Genomic DNA, 15,639 nt, shown 5'->3' on the forward strand with positions numbered 1-15,639 from the left:
TATGACTCTTGTTTTCATTATATATATATTACCATAAAACTGAGTAAATTGGCATGAATATTTATTATAAATTTAGACCCTAGGCCCTTGAAGAATCCCTTCTTATTAAGGGGCCTTGGAAGTTAGTCAACAAACATGACACAGTCCACAACTGGTTAACACTTCCTAGTAAAGATAGGGGAACAATGCCATCAAAAATGTGAAATTCTTTTATCCTTCGGATAGCCCTTTCAACATGAATTCTTAACATGGCTATTTTCTTTGTGTCTATGACTTCTTGTGGCTTAAGTTGACTATTTTCTAATAAGTAAGGGGGTATGTTAAGATCTACTGTCTTGTTCACTAAAAGATCATCAATGTCAAAGCCTTTATCAGCCATAATGCTAGTATGGGGCTCTAAAAGATCTAAAATACCGGACTGTGCAGTTATTTCTTTGTCTGAAATTGAGCCTGTATACAGAGAGCTGACAAAGCACACTGCACCATTTGGTGTGATTCCAATCAAGCCTTTAAGAGTGGTTGAGCTCTTGTAGTTGCTGTACATCTGGGATTGCAGTTTCAGGGATGTTGGGACTTGCACTTTTATTTCTGTGCAATCAATAATGCAATGGGTAGTTGGGTATAACATTTTAAATAGGGGGGACATATTCTGTTTAACAGTGTGAAAAGAAGACCAAATAGGCTGCATCCCAAGGAAGAAGTACAAGTAATTGGCCCAGGTAATAATCTTACGGCTTACAGTTGACTCACTGACATTAAACCTATGTGACAGGTCAAATAGTTTCAACCCCAGTCTTATTCTAACCAAAAATAGGAATAGTTCATCAATAAGTAACATTTTTTTGCTGCCTGGGCACCCAACTGATATATTACTTCCATAGTAGTATGTCATGGTTTCTGCAGAGGGCTGCACAAATTCATAAAATAAAATAAAATGCTGATATGAAGGAAATCCAGTATAAAATTTGATGGAATTGCTATCATTTGTGAATCTTTCACATCCAAATTTGTAGATCTTCATGGCAGATAATCTGGCCTTCAGGTCTTCTATTTCCTTCTTTAGTTTTGTTATTTCATTTTCAAGAACATCAGTTCCAGTTGTATATCTGTTTCTACAAACAAATGCATAATGATGCTATTAAAAGGAAAGTATTTTGGGTTTTTCATTCAATATAGTGTTATATGTCTATAAATTTTTCTTTAATTTTTAAAGCAACATATATATAAAACAACTAATAAGCAAATTGTACTGAAAATGATAAAACAAGAGCATTTGTTAAGTTTTGATTTCTCTTTCTCTTTGCATGATTAACATGAATTGTTTATTACTTACATAGCAGCATTTGGCAACTTCCTCACAAGTACGCGTCTGGGAGGCTTGTTGATGGTCCATGCAAACTGAGTTGGTATAGCATGCTTTTTTAATCTTCGGCGCCCACATATATCCTTTTCTTCTTCATATTGATCAGTGTCAAAATGTCTTGAACATACTCTGGTGTTCGATGTTATCTAATCGAGGCATAAATATTCATAAAAACTCGTAAATTATTTCTGCTCACATATGCTTTGTATACAAATAAATTTTTTAGCGAGTTTGACGCTGTAAAATAAGACTGACCAATAAAATCTAGTAAAAAATTTAGTAATGAACAGTAACCAACGTAAAATCTTACCTTAAAGTTTTCTCCGATGTCTCTTCGTATTTTAACAATCCACTGTTTTCTTATTTCCTCTCGACAAGGGAAGCGGTGAAATGACAAACCATCATCACGTCGACCATCGCTTGTGCATTTAGGAACACAACAAACATAGTTGTTTGTTGGTCTACACGAATTGTGAAAATTCGGAATAAGACGATTTTAATTCGCGAAAAGTAAAGCAAAGGATAAAGTCCTGTGTTTAGAGTGTATTGTTTTTAAAGTTTTCTAGGGGAAAACCCTTTAAAAGCAAGTCCCAGGTCAAAGACCACGAAAAAAAGTTGCGATAACAAACAGGAAGCGGCTTTGGATTTGGTGAAAAAATTAGCGTAAGAATTTTTCTTTCGGACCAATCGAAAAGTAAAATATGCTTGAAGACTCCATGGGTACCAATATTTGGTAGAAAAAAGCTAAAAAGTTACGTCTAAGTGGTTGTACTAACCTGTTTTTGTCGCCTTCCGGTGCGACGGCGGCCATCTTGATGTTTGTTTACATAGCGCGCGTTTGCCATCCAAGAAGTCACGTGATTTCTTAGTGCAAGTCGCCTATTATTAGGGGGAGAGGGAGGGGCTGCCTATTACCGCTGACCAAATTGTGCAGACTCAGTTTTTAAAATGGCCGCGCGCAAAACACTTCTAGTGTTTGCACAAGTCACGTTTGAGATATTTTACGGTTAGAAAAGGTCTTTTTGGCGCTTTATTTGTAATAACACCAAGACCGTGAGAAGTTTAGAAAGTACCGGCCAAAAAAAAATCCAAAATTTAATTTTTAACGCTCAAGAAATTTAGGGTTTTCCTCGTACCTCGCTTGGTGTTTGACGACCTTGAACACAATATCACTTACTTTCTTTTTGCTTCGCGTAACTTTACGACAAGCTAAAAGGCTTTTTCGGCCGTGATAATTGTGTTCAGAAGCTTAACGTCGCCGTGTTTCTCGATGATGTGGTGTTTACGTTGAAGTCTTGTGTATCAACTATTGAGAGAGGTTGGATGTAATCTTACTCCAGATTTACACATGGATGAAGAGGATAGAACAGCTAACGATATTACGGTTGCTAGCATGGCTGGTGACTTCTTCTGTGAGCTCTGCAAGCTTGAGTTCTCTACGAAAGAGGTAACCTTTAAAAACCATGAGATCAAAATGTAAAGTTTATCATGAATATGTGAAATTTCATTATATTTTGTTGTCTTATTTTAAATCAGCTTATAGGCTTACTCATATTCGTATAGTACCTAACCTATTGTCCTTTTCTCCTAAATCAACAAAGACACTGTTCTGTTTTATAATAACCAGTTTAATATTTGGTTTTATTTTTCTTTGCAGTAGTGTCATGGTATTGATTCTGTAACTTTTATTTTTTGGTGAATTGGGCTATTAGATACATTTTGAGGACCTAAGTTTTTAAGAACCCCCTAAAGGCCGGTTTAGACGTTATGATTTTCGCCTACAACTGTTGTATACAACACACTTGCGCCATCCTACAACTCGAGTCATAGTGTGTAAATCAAGCGTAAAGCTCACCTACGACAGACGCGTGCAACACGAAAAAAGTTGTAGAATTTTAAAACATGTTTTAAAAAGCTATGACAATTGTAGGTGTCATGGCGCTAACGTGTTGTATACGATAGTTGTAGATGAAAATCGTACAGTCTAAACTGGCCTTAAGAAATTCCTGGACACATTAAGATCCCTGTGGATTTCCCTGCTGTTCATGACTTACCCCTGAAGAATACATGTGAAATCGGGATCCTCAACCCAGCACTACACACACAAAAAAACACAAAAATGACCCTGACCCCCAAAGAATTCCAGCACAAAAACATCACCCCCGACCTTTGAAGAATTCCATAAAAAACACCCTCGATCCCTGAAGAATTCCAAGGTCCTCAACCAGGTTTTTGGGGGGGGGGGGGGGGGTGGTTAACATGCCTAAATTGTTTGGAGGTATTAATATTGTTTGGATTGTGCATCCCACATTATTGCAGATCATCTTTTGAATAAGAGAGCAAGTGGAAAAAATTATTTTATTTCAGTACGGCTGCCTGGATTTTGAATAGGATCTGCATAGTTTTGAAACAACTAACTTGGTGGTTTCATTTACTTACCTATTTGTCAATCCAGAAAGGATGCTGCATAATTAATATTGCTGTGTATTCAAAGCAATATTATCAATATTACTGTCTACTCAAAGCAATATTATTAATAATGCTGTCAGCTATTTCAGCAGACAGCAATATTGATAACATTGCTTTTTAAAATACACAGCAATATTAATAATATTGCTTTGAGTACATAGGGATATTATTACATTGTAATGTGCCTAATGATGGTCACCCAAATTGATTATTTTGCTAGTCAGCCAATCAGACAGCCAGAATTTGTGCATTTGTATGTGAATTGACTCAGCAAGATCACAAATATTTAAAATTTTGTAGTACTCCTTGCGACAATAACTTAAATAAATAGCTAGAATTTACCTAGATGATACCTATTATGATTATAGATTATACCTATGTATGCCACTTAAACAGCAAGAACCAATCGAATTGTAAAACAAAAACAATACATTCCTACGTTGGGTCGTGGAGCCAATCAGAAATCAGCAGAAAACAATAGCCTTCAACTTATCTTTTTATTCCCACAAGAAAATGACAATGGCTATCTAGTTGTTTAGATGGAACACCAGGGTCAAATTGCAGTAGCCCACCTCCAAGATATGCTTTGATTGTCACGCACAAAGGTTTCAGTATGAGGCTACGTGCTAGATGCTCAGTCATTCGTGACAGGTGGTAAGAATAAATTTAATTTAGCATGTAGCCTTATACTGAAACCTTTGTGCGTGACAAGTGAAACATATCTCAGAAGTGGGCTATTCTTGTGCAGACTGTCTAAATAGTTCCAAAGTTTGGATGCATTGTTTTCATTCTGCATTTTACTTGGTTCTCTTGTCTAGCTGTCTAAGTGGCCCCGGTTACAGTAGTTGCACTGTAATTGATGGAAACACTTGGCGGGAAAAGTTTCCATGGCATTGGTAAAAAAATTGAAAAAAAATTGAAAAAGAATTTGCATAGCCACGGTTAGGTGCGCCACACTAATAATAATATTGCTGCCTTCTGACACTCCATTTTTTCTTTTCATATTTGGAATCAGCATTATAAAGTATCTTATAAAGTTTACATAAATTTATATGGCTTGGTAAAGGTATTTAATGTTATATATTTTGTTTATTTATTAGGAATTACAGGAGCACACATGGACAATGCTACATCATGGAAAACTTAACAAAGCCAAGGGAAGGTATGAGGTTTAGTATTTTACTGACTTATGTGCAATACCTACACCTTTTTTACCAAGTTTAAATAGTAATCTTTATTGCTAATGACGTGAGAATTGTTTTTTGCTAGAACCTTTCTTTAAATCCTAAGTAAGGCAATGATGTTTTATACAGGATATTTTACTGCCCCAGAAAAAGTTTGTATATTTAATAATGCCTCCTTTAACGTCACACCATTAACATATTGGGAGTATAAGCCTTGATATCTCCAAGATGCGTCACTCAAACCCTATAAAAATATTTTACCATTCAACTATTTACTTCATTTAGAATCAATGCTGAAAATTTTGAGTTAGGTGTCATAGGCACTTTAAAGCTGTTGAGACTTTCACAAAACTACAAACAAACACTCACCTATTCAACCTATGTACATGATTATGATGCCATACACTGTAGCCTTCATTTTGGTTGAATTTGACAAAAGACTTGTAAATGAATCCTTTTGTTAAACCAACCAACATGGATGCCATGTCTTTTGTTATTTAACTCCCTTGAGAATGATTGCAAACCAGTAATAGTGGATGCAGACTTTGCTATTATTGTCACTTGTATATTATTATTATTGTTTATTTAGATATATTTGTTCTCTATTGATGTTATTTGTCACCCATTTTACAAATAGACTCTGTCCTTTTATTGTGTTAGATTATATCCAATTGATTTCTGGTTGGATGGCAATTGACCACATTATGTTATCATACATATATATAAGGCCAAACACAAAAATAAGTGTGTTTCCTGTTGTGCGACCGACCCTTATTTTCTTGCCGATTTTTGCCAACCCTAATATATTTTTTTAATTCCCAAATGCACCACAGGGTTCCAAGTAAGCTCATTTCCACTGTTGTATTAGCCTGCGTGCAGCCAAACTTTTCTCTCTTATAGTCCATCTGCAAAGCAAAGACACAAATCGTGACCCAGCAAACCAGCATCTTGCCCAGAGATTCTTCTGGTAGCATTCTCTCCTTAGCTTTTCTTTGGTTGTTCATTTCACCTTGTCGGACAGATCTGTACATATTGACTTAACAGACGGGCTTCTTTCTGAATTGGCGAATAAGGAGGAACAGCGGGAATTTTTTCTTTTGCATGTGCGAACACATGATGTATTATCTTTGCTAGTCCCTTCGATACGGCTTTTAGGGGTACACACTTCATATCCTCTGCTGATCCTCTCTTTAGCTCATTTGTCTCAACAGGCAACATATTCTCCTTGTGTATGTCACGCAAGGTTTCAAGTTTGTGTTGCAGTTGGATTAAACTTTGTCTCTTTGACAAGGTTTGAAAGCGCAACTTGCATATATACTCGCTCTGTTGATTGAAAATAAATCTCCAACTCACACTTCACGTTTAACTTTGACTTTCCTTCTACAAGATAACAAACATGGTGCTTTGATAACTCTTGAGGACATAAAATACAAATTATAATTATTACTAGCAATAAACGAGACATAAATTTGAGTCTTATTCCCGGTAAGAAGCAATGCACGTGAAATCATATAAACAAACTAGCCTGAAATTTGAATAGAGACTGAAAATTATAGCCAATCAGCAAACTTATAAGTAAGAGCCAATCAGAATGTGTACTGAAATCCAGGTATGCTGCTGGGGGTAACGGAACAAGAAAGCTGTCGCTGGTTTGCAGACGGACTAAACAGTTAGCTAGTTCGGCTGCACGCAGGCTACTGTTGTATCAGTAAAAAAAATCTGACCTGCCGACCCCAATTATTTTTCTCATGCAGCAGGAAACACACTTATTTTTTTGTTTGGCCTAACCATCTATTCTGATAAAGTTAGTTTTATCTCTCTGCTTAAATTTTCGAAAAACTAAAGAAGTGTTTTCTTACCAAATCTAAAAATCTAGCAGAATTCTTGTATGGGGCACCGACCCGGTCAATATCATCATCATTTATTTCATGGCTTATTGTATTTTTATTGTGGTCTTTGAATTTGCTTTTATGGTGATTATATTAAATTTTTGGTGGGACTGAATTTGCTTTTGAAGCAGAAACCATTCAGCTGCATCAGAATGGGTTTAGTATCCCATACTCTTTCCTAATTGCCACAATAATAGCTACATGTACATGTACAAACTTTGTCATTTGTCAAGGTCAATAGATACAAAACCTCCTTTGTTGAATAGAGCAATCTTCTTGCAGTCCTAGAGACTTGGAAGGTTTTTCTTTCCTTCTCTTGTGGTCAAAATGTTGGCCACAAACTACATAGTACCCGAGTAAGATTTCATTCCATTCATTTTTTGCACTCTTCAGCATTTGTTCCTGATGAATGTAACGATCTGCTTAGTCCTAGAGGCTGTAATAATTTCTCTTTTCTTCTTCTCTTTTGGTTAAAATGTTGGCCACAAGCTGTTTACTTGTCAATTCAGTACATGACTAAACTTTACTCATGATGATTGGAATGATCTGCTTTGTCTAAGAGGCTGTGATTTCTTTTTCTCTTTCTCTTGTGGCCAAATAGTTTGCCACAAACTGTTTACTTGTCAGTACAGTACAGCCAAAATGGAGGCCCCATACTATCTATTTGTCAATCCAAAAAAAGCTGTATACTGACATTTTTGTATTAGCCACCCCTCCCCCTTTGAAATCATCCTGGATCTGCCATTGCAATAACACTATTTGTTTGCGTTTTTTAAATTGAAGGAAGAATTAATTTTATCGCACCTTTCACTTCCCATTTCCTTTGCTTAAAGTCAACTATTATTTAGTGAATTACTTACTCCAGATTGCCTCTTTATGCAGAGTTAAAGTGCACTTAACCTCAGATACAATACTTTGAGTATTGATTCTACATAAAGTGAATACAGTAGTTGAATGATGAAATATTTCTTCATTTCTACCTTAGGTAGAATCAATACCTAAAGTATTGTCTCAGGGTCTAGGTGCACTTTGATTAACATCTTGCAGATTCTTGTTGTCACTTTGACCAGTTACTTGACATACATAGATTTCCTTATAAAAACTAGAAATATTTCCATGTTCTAAAAAGTGGTTTCGTTGGATTTTAGGGATTGTGTACACGAATGCACTCTATGCAAGGAAACTTTCGTGGAGCTTCTTTCATTCACAAAGCACCTTCACGCTGACGCCCATCAAGAACGCTATCACACATGGAAAAAACAACAACGGTCAAAAGACTGGGAAGCACTGAACCAAATGCGAGTACCTTCTTCTGTTGAGGTCAGCGGCAATACTTCATACCGCAATAGAACTCGACACAAGCGAAAGAATTCGAACGGAAAGGACATTTCCTTCCGGACACGTCACCAGTCTCAGAGAGATGCTAGAGGATGGCAACACCACAGGAAAGGTAAAGGAAACCGGAACCCACGTCACTTTCAAAAGCACGGGAATTCATTTCAGTTTCAGGCATTTCCGGTTGGCGGTTCTGAAATGGGACACAAGCGTGACTTTGGAATAATGAATGAGAGCATGGGAAGTGAAGACCGATTCGGGAGAAGTAGTGGCTCCATCAGAAGCGAAAGTCCGTTCTTGGGCCAAGAACAGTACTTCAATTTTCATCCTCAGTCACAAGAATCAACTTTGTCTGATAATCCCACTAACCTACCTGGTCAGGCAAATCAGTCGGATTCTTCTTGGAGTAGCCGCTTACGACGAGCCAGAGATCAATTTTCACGGGATGCTACAGAAAGAAAATCTCTTGACGAATCTTTTCCGAGAGAATCTCGTGGCTTTTCTGGCTCTCCCGACAGTTCGATATTCTTTAGTCGCGTGGGCGAAAACGGGAACGGTTGCCCCAAGAGAGCCTCGCCCGTCATGGGTGTTCCTTCTAGAACGTGCCGCTCTGATAACATGACCTCCCGGTCAGGAAGGAATCATAACGAACAAATCAACGACTCTAATATCTATTCGGAATTCGTGCCCGAAAAGAGCAGGAATAGTTTCGGAAACCGCCAAAACCGCACGAGGCATTTTAAGAATCAAACTTGGGTTTCCGAAAACCAAAGAGTGTCAACATGTGCTGGGCAAAACTTCGGTTCCTCAAACACTTTGTCCTTAGAAAACAGTGATGCTCTTCACGACAATCCTAAAGGCGTGACTACGCGCTCGGGAGCGTATTTTGGACTTCGAGGTAGCCAACGTCAGTCTGATTCATTTAAAAAATTTAACCAAACATTATTCAAAGACAATCAGCCCAGAAAGAAGGATTTGGGTAATCGTGATTCAAGAGTGAATAATCAGGAAGAACCTAGCGATGTGGGAAGGAGCTTCAGTCATCCCACTGACGGGAAGAATGTTGAGCAAGGAGCATATTTTACACATGGTTTTCCGGATCCTGTGACCGGAAGTCCGGAGGAATTGAAGGCTGAAGTCATCACAAGTGAACAAATTCCACTCAGTAGGGTAGGGTCAAGCGAAGACACACGATCCATTAGGCCAAGGCGGATACGTGATTCTGATGATAATAGGGATATGAATCTTGGCCATTCTTTAAAATATTTCACAGATTCTAATGTTGAGCTTCCCTCTGACGAATTTGGAGTGCAATCGAGAGGAATAAAAGCCGCTAAATCCCATCCGAACAAGTCTTGTGTGACTGAAACGTCATCAATACGAAGGACCTCGCCTCGTTTACGTCGGGACAATTATGTCACGCAACCACAAAATTCCGACATAAGTTCCGTTGTAGGTTCTTCGGCGATTACTAACACTTTTATTAATGCGGAGCAGAAAGAACCGACTTTAGGAAACAATTTAATGGCAGATGAGGAAGTAGAGAGGCTCAACGCTTTAATCAAAATGAAGAAAGAACGTACCGATCCATCAGAGGTAAAACTCCATGTATTTTTTCAAATCAATAACGTGTTCATCTCTTATGGAATAAATTATCTTGATTATACTCGAGATTTCTTAGATCACGTACTACAAACCGTTTATATACGATTATTTATAGTTGATTATTTAGAATTCTTTGATTCATTGAGCACAATATTTAGAAATGATTTATATTGGTAAGGTACTTGAAAGCACATTTGTCGTATATAGTTTGATAATGTTGTTTTTCATGACTTGGAATAATTGTCAATGGCATTAGAATTTATTCAGATATACAGGGGTCAGAAATATGATCTAAAAAGAAACGATGCCTATTTAGAATATACAGTATTAATTTTATAGTACAAACTTTTAGGCTTTTGTATGTAATTTCTACAAACAACTTAACAATTATTGTGAATTTAAGAATCAAATTGAATTATTACTTTTTTGTGATTACAAATCGACTTCATTCTCAATGTTTATAGTTTTTGTATTTTAAATGTAGGATGCTGAAGCGACTGATAATCCTGATGATGGGAATGTCCAAGAACGACTCGAGTCTACACACGGTAAGTCCTTGCAGAAACTCATATTTCTGGGCCTTGTTATTTATGCATTTTGTGATTATCGACAAATTATATATATATGTATATAATCTCTCTATCATCCATACAACTTTAAAGAATGTTAAGAAATCAAGGTCAATTTTGTTTGGGTATCGAGTTAAACTATGATTTCTGCCTTTCGTGTCACTTTACATGTACAGTAGACAATATGTTTGGTAGTATATTATAATATATTACAGTGTATATGCTTCAGACCATTCATGCATGATATACTGTTTTGTTCCGCAATTACATTTGAATTTACTTGTTTTTTTCTTTTGATAAATGTTTCCCAGTAACGAATGAAGTAATGGATGTATGAATGGTTGGATTGAAATGAAGAGAAGTGAAATAAAATGATGGAAGGGATATTTTAACTTGCTTTAAAGTAAATGAAATACTAAAAAAATATTCAAATGAACGACTGTTTGGATGAATGAATGAATGAATGAATGAAGGAATAAATGACTAAATTGATGGTTTTCACGGCGGCCATGTTGAAGGAACTTAACAAAAGTATTGTCAATGAATTCATTTGTTATATCCTCCCACATGGCCGACGTGTCTTTTGTTATTCAATTCTCTTGGGAATGGTTGAAAACCATCAATAAGCGAGTGAGTGAAGGAATAAATGAGAGAGTGAGTGAAAGAATGAATGAGAGAGTGGGTGAAAGAATGAATGAGCGAGTAAATGAATGAATGAGTATGATGACAAAGCTTGAGACATAATATCATATTCTATCATATTCTACAAGTTTGTGCGTACTCTATTTCGAGTCCTGCCCAGCATAGTTATCTATCATCTAGTATTTAGCTTGTTTATCAGTTTTGCACCTTCCTTATGATATCAATTACGTGTTGGACTTCACAGGAGAAGCTAGTGATGCTCAAGCTCGATGCAGCTTTGTTCATATCGATGGTGTGCAATGCGAGGCCTTGACTTCTGAAAGGTAATAATGATTCTATACAAATAGTCTCTTTTTTTCATTCGCTAATAGACTTTTTTACCGATCCGGCGGCCATCCTGAATTCTATTGTTTTAATAAAGACATGAGATGCCACTCTATACTTTATGAATTTCATTCTATGTATTTGTTTAAGATACACATAGGAATGTAATGTTATAGTTCAGTGTCAACCTATCCTTCAATGTTCTAACATATGATCTGTTGTTTACTCCATAGGTACTGTAGTTACCACCAAAGATTCCCTCAAGGAAATCTAATCAAGACTGAGCCAGGCATTGAACACCAGCAAGCTGTGCCTACTAATACAACGCTTCTCAGTAACTCCAGCTTATCGCCGAGTGCTCTGCCTCGAGATCTGCCTAAGGATAGAGATGCCATACCTAGAGGCGAACGTAGTGGAATAAGTAATATGATTAGCACCGGAAGACAAAGTGAAAGCCTTGGAGATATCGACAACAAAGATGTTGATCATAAACACAGTAGCACGAAGACTGTCATTAAACGAAGGGAAAGTGAAAATCACGAGAACACACCTAGCAGGCATCCCTTGCAGTCTGGTATTTACTTTCATGGAAAGGAACAGGTATCGGAAGATATTAAATCTCAGCGTGACGCCAGGACAGAGAGCAGTGATAACACTGTCTCTAAAACAAGCAGCAGTGTAGAAATGATGGACTTAAGTATGAGTACTAACTTCTTGGTCTTACCTCATTCACAAGTGGCAACATCTACCACCGTTAAACCAACAGTCACCAATCGAACAACATCAAGTTGGCGGCCAAATGCTGGAGCTCAGCCTTGGAAAGACACCGTGCAAAGTGGCCATGGTTATTGGGATTTTGCGAATTCAACCACAGTTGTAGTTTCTTCCTCGTCGAGTATTGGCCAGTTACGCGAGAAGACTGCCCCAAAATGGTCCAGCAATGCTATTGTTAAGACTGAAAGACAATTTGATGTTCCTGTGTCGCCAGCCTCAACACCACCTTCTTTGACTGAGGCTCGAAAGAGTTCGGTATCCCCTGTCAGTCCGTCTGTACGTAAAGAATCCAACATATCGCCGATCAGTGTAACATCAGTTCCATCTCTAGACCTATCAAGATTGAACCTCCCACCGCATGTACGTCGTGCTTTAGCGCTAAAGTATGCCAACAAGAAACAAGCTGATGGTGTTTCCTTAGCGGCTAGTCTTGCGCCAAATGTGAGCTCTTCCCGAACCCGATTCGTGGAAGCCAAGAAATGTCTTGCTCCTAACCAAGAGCAAACAGACACCACACTCAAACTAACTGACACTTTACTTCGTAAACCACCAATAACGTCCAGTGCTATACAAAGACGACTTAGACAGCACAGAAGTGTTAGTTTGGATTCATGTCCTACAAGCAGAAGTTCTTTTTTTCCAGAGGTGCCTAACCCTTGTGACAGACTAGGCTCAACATCGTACGAGAGGTTTCCTACTGGAATGTCCAGTGTTTCTGGGCCTCATGTGTTTAAAGTTTCTTCGACAATGAACGCTAATAAAGGCGAAAATGTTCCAGTACAACCAATGATTGATCTGAGTGCGTCAAGCTACATTCCGTCATTGCAGCAAGCAGGAGCATCAAAGAAAAGACACAGCTACAAAGATCATGAGGCGACTACTGCATATCGCCTTGGTAAACCTGAGGTACGAGAATTCAGTGGCACTGAGGGTGGATTCTCATTGGACAAGGACAAAATACACAAGCATCAGAGAACGTCTTCTCTAGAAAACATACCTTCTTTGATGCCGACAGCCAGGCGCTCAGTGAGAGCTGCATCATTTGATAGAGATACTAGTTATGCAAGATTTGACGCTGGTGGGAGCAATCCACCACAAACTTCAAGGCTGGTCCCTGCTACTGGGATGATTAAGAAGGATGGGGATCAGTTTGTTTCTGGAGTACATTCATTGAGTTCAGCGACACACGAGAAAGAAACTAGTCAGTCCAAGTTCGCAACAGTTCTTCAGGCATCCCCAAGATCTTTGATCGTGACACCTCTACCAAGTGAGAAAAATAGCGCGCTCATTTCCTTGGAATCGGAAGTCAGCATCGCGAGGTCGTTAGAGGGAACTGAACACAATGACAAAGATGGCGGATATATTTCATTAGAGTCGACAGCTCGATCAGCAACCCCTGAAGGAACGACAGATAATGTTGTCAGGCTTCATCAGTATGGTCTTCTTGATCTTGGCTCAACAAGAAAGACCTCATCTATCAAAAATGATGAAGCAACCCGAGCTGCGTCATTACACGATGATTCCAGACCTGGCGACTTTATTTTCCCAGGAATGTCGAATTATATAGGTGCTAATAGGTATGACTTTTTATCATCGAAGCGAAAAACAACCGACGGGTCAGACACCGAGGAGCGGAACAAAAGGACGAAAAGCGTTGACTCCTCAACAAGTGGAAACGAATCATTGACTTACCTACCTGGAGTCGATGTACAGGAGCTACTTCATCTAGAACACGAAGAACAGAAACAACTTAAATCTTTACAAGACATTCAAGCTAAAGCCAAAGCAACACGATTGAAGTTACAGGCATTGTCTATCGAACTAGAACACTTGAATGTCTTGGAGAAAAGGATTTCGGAAGATATAAGTAATACCAAGAACAAACGACTGGAGATTCTGCAGGGCGCATTACGAGGAGGCCGAGGCAAGACAGGTGAAGCTTTGCACACCTCCGCTCAAACCTCTGCTGAAGACAAAACTAGCTCACAGAAAAACGTTGAAAATGCTGAGAAAAATAGCAATGTGAGTGACGTTATAGGTTTCAGTTCTACTAGTGATGCACAGGGCGATTCGACAAAAACCCTTGGTTATGACTGTAATATTGGATCAACGCGAACAGACCCTGCCAAAGAGGATCAAACTGTTAGTATCTGTGAAGCACCGACCTCGGCTATTGGGATCGACCTGGTTGTTAAAACTGAAGTGGAATCAGTATATCCCTGCGTAGAATCTTCATTTTCGACAACAGAAACTTGTCAAGTAGTACCACGTCCCGAGATAAAGACGGAGGGCGTGATTGACAGACAAGAAACTTCAGCAGCCGACCAATCAGAACACATGGAAACTGATCATGATGTACCATGTGATACGTTATCGAGACCCCATGATCCTCAGGGGGCTTCCAAAGATTGTGGTATAAGTCCGGAGTCTCCATCAAAGGACAAAGATGAATGGGTCTCAGAACACTTCGAAAAAAGCCGTAAAGAATTCTTCGAGAAAATTAAACAACAGCTTGGTACCCCGAAGAAACGTCAACAGAACAAAAGACAGCGAAAACGATTCTCGGAAACTAAAGTTTCTAATTCTCTAGCTGTTTCTAAGGAGAGGCTTCAGTTAGTTCGAGAGAGAATGCGAGGATGGAAAGAGAAAGGTCATGCTTTAGACTCCACTCATTCCCAGCGAAGCCAGCCACCCAGTGAAGAGGTTGTCGCAGGAGAAGATCATGAAGACGTTGATCACCCACACACATCGTCAAACACTTATAAAGACACAAATCTTACACCATCTAAGATTCCTGTGCGCGATGTAGGCGATTCCACCAAGGACAGCACGAATGAACTGAAAAAATCAAATAGTACTGACTCTAGAGCTAAAACCGATTTAAAAGTAAAGTTAAAATCAAAAATGAATGCTAAAAAGAAGAGAAAATCACTGCACCCTACCAAGAAGGCGTCATCTCGTCCTGATAAGCACATGAAAAGCACGGCAGACCAGCCTCAAACTGTCTCCCAAAAAGAAAAATCAAAAAGCAGTGATGAAAGGGTAAGCGCAATGTCTTAGTCTATTTACAATAATAGTAGATTTAGGTCAACAAATAGAATATACCTCTAGTTTGGGCGCGCAATATTTTCGCTATTTAGGAATACTTGGTTAATAACGTTATACCTTCGTGGCCATGTTGGTTGTATTTCATGTTAATATTACCAACGAGGTCTCTTTTTCTTTGCCTTTTATTGGAAATGATTGCAAACCATCAATATGGTTATTTAGCAATTAGTCCTTGAGCCCGAATGGTCTATTGACTCATAGGCCATGAGTACGAGAGTATTAATTGTTTTAGTCAAATCCAACTAGTCGGTCAAATATATAGAAGCAAACAAGATTTAGTAGTAGCTCATCCAATCAGAACGCAGCATTGATGATCACTGATCATGGATGACCACTAGCTGGATTTGACTAATAGTTTATATCCGTGTATTAAGGCT

General features: G+C 38.4%; 2 protein-coding genes and 1 long non-coding RNA gene across 3 annotated transcripts in view; 1 reads left to right on the top strand and 2 right to left on the bottom strand.

The window, feature by feature from the left end:
• Positions 1-44: 44 nt before the first annotated feature.
• On the bottom strand, positions 45-2,241 carry LOC148907033 (uncharacterized). The gene is made up of 4 exons (XM_089036639.1): positions 2,140-2,241; positions 1,674-1,824; positions 1,334-1,509; positions 45-1,112 (listed from the first exon to the last, which is right to left on the bottom strand). Exons 1-4 carry the CDS (start codon positions 2,172-2,174, stop codon positions 80-82), a joined length of 1,395 nt encoding a protein of 464 aa, XP_088892765.1. The 5' UTR covers positions 2,175-2,241; the 3' UTR covers positions 45-79.
• Positions 2,242-2,322: 81 nt separating this feature from the next.
• Positions 2,323-15,639, top strand: part of LOC116307638 (uncharacterized) — a 40,925-nt gene continuing 27,608 nt past the window's right edge. Inside the window, exons 1-6 of the mRNA XM_031717915.2 lie at positions 2,323-2,810; positions 4,933-4,994; positions 8,054-9,836; positions 10,330-10,393; positions 11,301-11,379; positions 11,614-15,196. Of these exons, the coding sequence (XP_031573775.1) occupies positions 2,712-2,810; positions 4,933-4,994; positions 8,054-9,836; positions 10,330-10,393; positions 11,301-11,379; positions 11,614-15,196 (5,670 nt within the window). The 5' untranslated portion in view covers positions 2,323-2,711. The remainder of the gene's footprint in view (positions 2,811-4,932; positions 4,995-8,053; positions 9,837-10,329; positions 10,394-11,300; positions 11,380-11,613; positions 15,197-15,639) is intronic.
• LOC116307665 (uncharacterized) lies at positions 5,107-8,727 on the bottom strand. The gene is made up of 2 exons (XR_004198432.2): positions 8,614-8,727; positions 5,107-8,433 (listed from the first exon to the last, which is right to left on the bottom strand). It is a non-coding gene; the product is annotated as an uncharacterized LOC116307665 (long non-coding RNA).

Source organism: Actinia tenebrosa, unplaced genomic scaffold, assembly GCF_029948245.1.
Source record: "Actinia tenebrosa isolate PJP-AT-01 unplaced genomic scaffold, QUT_ActTen_1.0 PGA_scaffold4__44_contigs__length_22323623, whole genome shotgun sequence".
Taxonomy (NCBI): domain Eukaryota; kingdom Metazoa; phylum Cnidaria; class Anthozoa; order Actiniaria; family Actiniidae; genus Actinia; species Actinia tenebrosa.